We start from the raw sequence: 7,500 nt of genomic DNA, 5'->3' as shown, positions 1-7,500 counted from the left end.
AGTGTAGTCATATTGCAGTATGCATATTTTAAACAAAATCAATAGCTAACAACGATTACTTGAATGTCAAGTCTGGTCACTAATTATCCCAGACCTCAGCAAATCTCAGACTGCAATATTTCGAAAGCAGGTAGCTTATTTTACTGATTAGGAAGAGGTTACCTAAAACAAGTTTACTTAAAAAGGTTAAATTTTTATACAACAAAATGATTCATGCCAAGTCACAAATTTCTTACTTATTCAATGTTATTTTTTTAATAACTCCAGACCAAGAATTTCACTTGAGTCAGGTTTCATGATATATTCCTTGACCTGATCTCAACGATGGTGGCTTATAAAATTCTAAAGTCAGACAGTCCCATTTGGTTATTACGGGTTCAAAATACTGTATGGTGTATACATTCCTATCACTATTTTCATAACATTCACCTCCATGGACTCGACCGAATGGAATACAGTTTGCCAGATACAATTCGAATCCAAGAAAAAAAAAAATCAGTTAAAAAAATAAGGTTTCATTTAATTAAAGTGGACATTCATCTTTCCTAGACAGTGACTCCCCAACCCCCGCCAAGGGTTTTTAGCGCGTATGAGATACTGTCCCAGAGGTTTATAAGCTGTTCCAAACCCCCGGGTACACGCGGGCGGTAACTGCACCTCAAGCAATGTACTGTAGTCATCAATTATGAATTCCTTGCAGCGTCCCTTCGGCCCCATAGCTACAACCCCTTTCATCCGTTTCAGTTTAATTTATAATTCTTTCTCCTATCTACTTTGACATTTATCAATTTAGTAGTGCGACTGCATAAAGTCCTCCTCCTGTGACACTTTTAAAAAAGCCTTTTCCTCGTTTGCCCTTTCAGCACTGAATGAGGTCCCACTGAATTGACCTCATTCATAGGTGCCATCGGTGCTTTTGGGCCTGTGTCCCACCCAAAATCTTATATTCCCCCCTTCCTTTTTTCTAGCGGTTCTTGTCTCGCATGAAAGGCGAACTTAGAATTAGAATAATACAAGTTACATTTGCAGGTTATAACTTTATTGAACTCAAAAAGGATTACTAAGACTTAGATTTATTTAAAATCCCTAAAATATAAAAAAATGACACTTGCAGAAAACTGCAAAATTTTGTTGCAGTAAAATTAAGAGATGTACCCTCGAACATTCATTTTTAGCATGAACCAATTCTTCTGACTTAATTACTTGACATAATTAAAATTTATCGTGGCTTATGAATGCTCAGTACTAAAACTAAAAATTAAGTGATTAAATAATTTATATCAGATTGTGTTTATGAATGCTCAATTACTTACAAACTTGAAATTAAAAAGTATTATTTATATTACTTTACATTATTTGCTAAACCTCGCCATTTGTAAGATCTAGCCATTTATGATATAGCGCCTTTTGTGAATTATTTAGTTAACTCAACTCCTGTTGCGATGGCGAATTGCTCATCTTTCCATCACTCGAGTTTAAAAGACTTTTTCCTCGTGTTCGTGGTGTCTTGAATGGTGTGTGAGTTTCCTCCCCATCTGACAGAAATTTTCCTTCTACATCATCAGTCTCATATCCATCTATTTCTCCATTCATTTCCAACATAATCTTCGATTTCGATTCGGTTTCTGATTCAGTGGAATTTAATTCGCATTCATTCACCGATTTTTCCCTTTCTTTCATTTCTTCTTCCTCCTCCTCCTCCTCTTCTTCTCTGACCTGATGAGATCCATTCGCATCGTCGACCTTCTTCTGTTTCCCATCGGGACTCTCCCTGGTATGGGTGCTCCTCCTCGCCTTCCTGAACACCCTCCTCCACCAGGGGCTCATGATCTGCCCCTCGTTGCTGTCAGAGTTCTCGCTGCTGGACCCGTGGCTCAGGGAGAATCTACTACTAGGTTGCTGCTGCCCTGGGCTCAATCCAGGGCTCCTCAAGTGATCTGGGGTGGGCAGGCTGGAACTCCTCCTCTGTTGAGTCTTGGGTGCCTCTAGGGATCCTCCTCCTCCTCTTACGAAGAGGGCCTCGTCCTCCTCACCGGTTTCGTAGTCCGTCCCGTGGCAGGGTTGGTCGTCCTTTCCGTGACATACAGTGTCGTAGGATTCGACGACCTCCGGTTCGCTCTCGTCAGAGTCCAGGAATATGTACCCGCTGTCGTCGTCGGAATCGTAGACATCGTCTAGGAGGCCCTTGATCTTGGAAAAGACGCTTTCTTCTATCTGGAATTAAAAGTTGCGATTGTCAAGCTTAAAATTTAAACAAATTAATTTTGGGCACAATTTAACAGCTAAAAAACTAGCTACCACACACTCTTCTAACTACAAAAATGGGACATGAACACGTAGCATTTAACTTCTTGAAGAGTTAGTATAAAGTAATTTTGGGGGGATTAACTGTATTAGACAGTTTCTGAATTTATTGATATTGTATTCACCATTTCATCAGGATCGAAACACACACACGCACACAACCTTGTTCAAGTAAGCAAACAGAAAAAGGGGTCATTACCTGCTAACTCTTAAAGTATTACATAACCTAAATTAAAGAACACTTCATGAGAGTAAATTAATTTGATTTACCAGCAGCAAGCTAACTTAATAATCCATGACAGCAAACTGTTTGTACCAGACCCACAAAAATGAACCACTCAGGACCAATTCATCTGGTACCAAATTACCTCAACCATCCATCGAGCTACTTTGTTCTGTCCATAATACCAGAATGTCGTTTGATTGATCCTGAGGGATAATCCTACTAAAGATGTGCTGTCAAGCTTGTTATAATTGAAAACTTTCATTTCCATAGGTTTATAATCTTTCCAAATACCAAACTACTGTGTGTGCAAGATTCTAATTACTGACACTAGGCAGGGCAGATTATCAGCAACCTGGATTTTCCACACTATTTACTGCTTGTCCCCTTACGTGGGGACTTATTACCTTACTAATTATTACTACTCAGAAGATAAACCCTATTCATATGGAACAAAGCAGTCTAAGGGGCCATTGATTTGAAATTAAAGTTTACAAAATTCAAGCTTACAAAGATATGTTTTTAGTTTGAAAGAATTTAACAGAAGGTAACATGAATTACAGAAAGAGAAGGTAAAGTTTTAGAAAATTGCAAATATTTAACAGACCATAAAATAGATAAAAAATAAGTTGAATTATAAACTATCATTAGAATATCTTTAGGGCAATAATGCATTGCACCTTCAACTCTAGTGTTACCAGCTAACCCACTAATCCAGTTCACTTACCTTCAGAGTTGGTTCCTTGAGCTGAGGTACAGCAGACTCCAATTTGTCAAGTATCTGACAGGCCCAAGAATCTATGTTCTGCCAGCCTCCTATTCTGTTTGCCAGCGGTGTGGCTACGTATCGGCCGGTGAGGGATATAAACCCGGTCGTCAGGTCTTCCACGCAATTAAATAGGCCACTCAGAGGCTTCATTCTATCCTGAAGAAAATTAATCTAAGTAACTACAGGTCACAGGCACTCTACAGTGTAAAGTATAATGAAAATATATGGCCTAGTTTACAAGCTTTTAAATCACACCTGAAAGCATTGTGCTTGTCAGCTTTCTATAAAAGCAGCGTGCTTCTATAAAAGCAGCGTTCTAATATAAAAGCAGCGTGCTAATATAAATGCAACCTAGCCACCTGGGGGGGCAACCAAGTCCTTATGGGTGCCGGTCCCAAGCCCGGATAAATAGGGAGGGTTGGTGTCAGGAAGGGCATCCGGCTGTAAAAATCTGTGCCAAAACCAAAAATGGGTAATGAGCCGAAATATGGAAAGAGGTAATGCTAGGGCGTACTCCGTAAACGACGCACAGAGACATCGCCCTAAACTCTGTGGTAAGGCGAGGGCTACTGCATCAGGAGCGGGTGCAGCTAAAAAGAAGCAAGCTCACATTGGGTTCAGAGTATGTCAGCTAAATGTTGGGTCCATGACTGGGAGAGGTAGAGAATTGGCTGACTTGATGAGAGAAAAGAAAGTAGATGTGTGTGTGCAAGAAACGCGGTGGAAAGGAAATAAAGCTAAAGAGTTGGGAGATGGATTATAAGCTATATTATAGTGGAGCAAAATAAACAAGGTAGAAATGGAGTTGGCATAGTACTGTCTAGTGAACTAAGAACTCGGTAATAGAAGTGCAAAGAAAGAATGACCGTATCATCAGATTGAAGATATGTTATGGAGGAGAGATTCTGAATATTATAAGCGCATATGCACCACAAGTTGGTTGCACAGAAGAAGAGAAGGGAAATTTCTGGAGAGACATGGATGGAATAATGCAAGAACTGGAAGAGCATGAGAGGGTGATAGTTGGGGCAGATTTGAATGGCCATGTCGGAAGTGAAAATGAGGCGATTGGGCGGGTGCATGGGGGCCATGGAATTGGGGAGAGAAACCCAGAAGGAGAGAGTGTAGTGGACTTTGCTGTGTCATTCGACATGGCAATAGTAAACACATTTTTTGAGAAGAAAAGGGAACACCTAATAACATATAGGAGTGGGGGAAGATTCTCCCAGATAGACTATTTCTTGTATAAAAGGATAAATCTGGTGGAGGTCAAGAACTGCCAAAGTTATTCCAGGCGACCATGTAGCCCCCCAACAACAGGCTGCTATGTATGGACTTGAAGTTGAAAAGGGAAAGAAAAACCAAGCTAAAGGGATAAGGAAAATTAAATGGTACGAATTACAGAAGGAAGGGGATAAGAAGAGAGTTTAAGAGGAGGGTTTTTGGAGGATATTGATATAGGGATTGAAGATGTTCAAGAATGGTGGGCACGAAATGCAGCAGTAATAAGAAGGCATGGAAAGGAGCTGCTTGGAGAGACATCTGGTATCATATGGGAAGAAAAAGGATAGTTGGTGGTGGGATGAAGACATTGAGAAAGTAGTTAAAAGATAAGAAGGAGGCAAAGAAAAGATGGGAAGAGTCACAGTCAGTGGAAGACAGAAATAGGTACAGAGAGAAAAACAAGGTGGTGAAAAAGGTGGTAGCCCAAGCTAAAGCAAAGTCTTATGATGATGTGTATAATGAGCTGGGGACAAAGGAAGGATTAAAGAAGATGATGAAGCTATCAAAGGCTAGAAATAAGAGCACCAAAGATATAACACACATCAAACAAATAAAGAATCAAGAGGGTGTAGTGCTTAGAAAGGAGGAAGACATTGTGAAGAGATGGAAAGAATATTTCGAACAGTTGTTAAATGAAGAAAATAATAGACTAATAAGAGAGGATGGGCAAGTGGAAAAAAAACAAAAACCATTGGCATGGTAATGAGGTTTTTCTAGGCAAGAGGTACTAAATGCACTGAAGAAGATGAAGAATGGGAAGGCAACCGGACCAGACATGTTCCCGGTGGAGGCATGGAAAGCATTAGGAGATGAAGGAGTGGATATACTGTACGATCTTATGATAAAAGATCCTTTGAACAGGAAAAGATACCAAATGAGTGGCGTGGGAGTATATTGATCCCAATTTTAAAGGGAAAGCCGATGTCCAAGAGTGTGGTAATTATAGGGGCATTAAATTGATGTCCCACACTTTGAAGATACTGGAAAGGATGATAGATGCTAGACTGAGAGAAGAAGTACAAATAGGTAAAGAGCAGATGGGATTTATGAAGGGAAGGGGAACAACAGATGGTATATTTTGTCCGAGGCAAATAATGGAGAAAATTCGGGGAAAGACAAAGGGACCTACATATGGTATTCATTGACCTTGAAAAGGCTTATGACAGAGTCCCGAGACAAGAGGTATGGAGGAGCCTGAGGGAGAAGATGGTGGCCAGAGAAGTATGTGCGATTGATACAAGAGATGTACCGGAATGTATTTACCAGAGGAGGAGCAGTGTTGGGGAGACCGAAGGTTTTGAGGTGAGAGTAGGATTACACCAGGGGTCGGCTCTGAGCCCATTTATCTTTAACATAGTGATGGATGTTATAATAGAGGAAGTAAGGGAGACAGTACCATGGAACATATTGTATGCGGATGATATTGTTCTGTGTGCAGAGAGCAGGGAAGGGAAGGATCTGGAAGTGAAATTGGAAAGATGGAGACAAGTACTGGAGGACAGAGGAATGAGAATAAGTAGATCCAAGACAGAATATATGTGTACCACCACTGAGGGGGATGATAGAGAAAGTATTCAGCTTGGTGGAGAGCAAATAAGGAGAGTTGATAAGTTTAAGTATTTGGGATCTTTTGTTAACGCTGGAGGAAGTATGGAAGAAGAAGTAAAACATCGGGTACAGGCAGGCTGGAGCAACTGGAGAGCGGCCTCGGGAGTTCTTTGTGACAAAAGAGTGCCGCTTAGGTTAAAAGGAAAATTTCACAAGACGGTGGTAAGAACAGCAATGCTGTATGGTACGGAAACAGCAAGCATGAGAAAAGCAGAGCAGAAGAAGATGGATGTGGCAGAAATGAGAATGCTTAGGTGGATGTCTGGGGTAACAAGAGTGGATAGGATCAGAAATGACTACATAAGGGGGTCAACAACTAAGGTGGTGGAAGTATCAAAGAAAGTGCAGGAGGGGAGGCTGAGGCTGAGATGGTATGGACACCTGTTGAGGAGAGATGAGGGACCACGCTGGGAGACATACTATGGAGTGGAGGTGCAAGGAAGAAGAAAGAGAGGGAGACCAAGAAAGAGATGGAAGGACTGTGTGAGAGGAGATTTACATGAGAAGGGAATTGAAGAGGCAGAAGCGCAAGATAGAAATAGATGGAAACGGCTCATCCGAAACGGCGACCCCATATAAAAATGGGAAAAAGCTGGGAAGAAGAAGTGCTAATATAAATGCAGTATTTAGAAACAGATCTTCGGTATAGCTTGAAGATGAACAATGAACAGAGGCTTCTGTGTAGCCTTAAGAATATGAATAATGAATAAAGTAATTGCAGTCGAATTCACTTCATGAAGCATCAAGTATTTCAGTCTATAATGAAAGAACAGCCATCACTCCAACGTGTTGGATCAAAAAGCCTTCGTTTAAAAGCTTCTAAAAAAATGATATTGGGAACATTGTGTGCTTGTCAGCTAAAATAAAAAGCAGTGTTTAGTAATAGCACCTTAGGATGAACATAATAAACAAAAGACGGTAAGTTTCTCATATATAATATTCGCTTCTTTATATTGTTCAGTCAAAAAACTTGACAAACATCTCCGTGGGGAGCGCTTCCGTAGAATTAGCTAGACTTAAATTTGGCATATTCAGAATCCATGTGAACCTGTTACCTTCTATCTCCAATGTCCCAACTCAGGGAAGTTGATTATTATTCATTAATGAATCATTAACACCAGCTCACCTTCGCTTTCGATAATAACAGGTAGTGGTGTCGAGAAGGCTGCTGATCACCGGAAGGGCAAGGGAATTATCCTATCCACGAACTGCTCTGACGATGACGTCTCCTGGTTTTCTGGAACCTCCGTCATTGTTGAGGTGACTGTAATTATTCAAAAGTTTGTGATTTTCAAACTCGTTATGTGGAGGT

The 7,500-nt window shown here is 40.6% G+C and overlaps 1 protein-coding gene across 1 annotated transcript; it reads right to left on the bottom strand.

Annotated features, from left to right (window-relative positions):
* Nucleotides 1-1,258: 1,258 nt before the first annotated feature.
* On the bottom strand, nt 1,259-3,466 carry LOC135226374 (uncharacterized). Its single transcript, XM_064265850.1, has 2 exons — nt 3,255-3,466; nt 1,259-2,214 (listed from the first exon to the last, which is right to left on the bottom strand). Exons 1-2 carry the CDS (start codon nt 3,444-3,446, stop codon nt 1,423-1,425), a joined length of 984 nt encoding a protein of 327 aa, XP_064121920.1. The 5' UTR covers nt 3,447-3,466; the 3' UTR covers nt 1,259-1,422.
* Nucleotides 3,467-7,500: the final 4,034 nt, after the last annotated feature.

The sequence above is a fragment of the Macrobrachium nipponense genome, chromosome 14 (assembly GCF_015104395.2).
Source record: "Macrobrachium nipponense isolate FS-2020 chromosome 14, ASM1510439v2, whole genome shotgun sequence".
NCBI lineage: Eukaryota > Metazoa > Arthropoda > Malacostraca > Decapoda > Palaemonidae > Macrobrachium > Macrobrachium nipponense.
The sequence above is the reverse complement of the archived record's forward strand: the minus strand, read 5'-3'. Positions and strand labels throughout refer to the sequence as shown.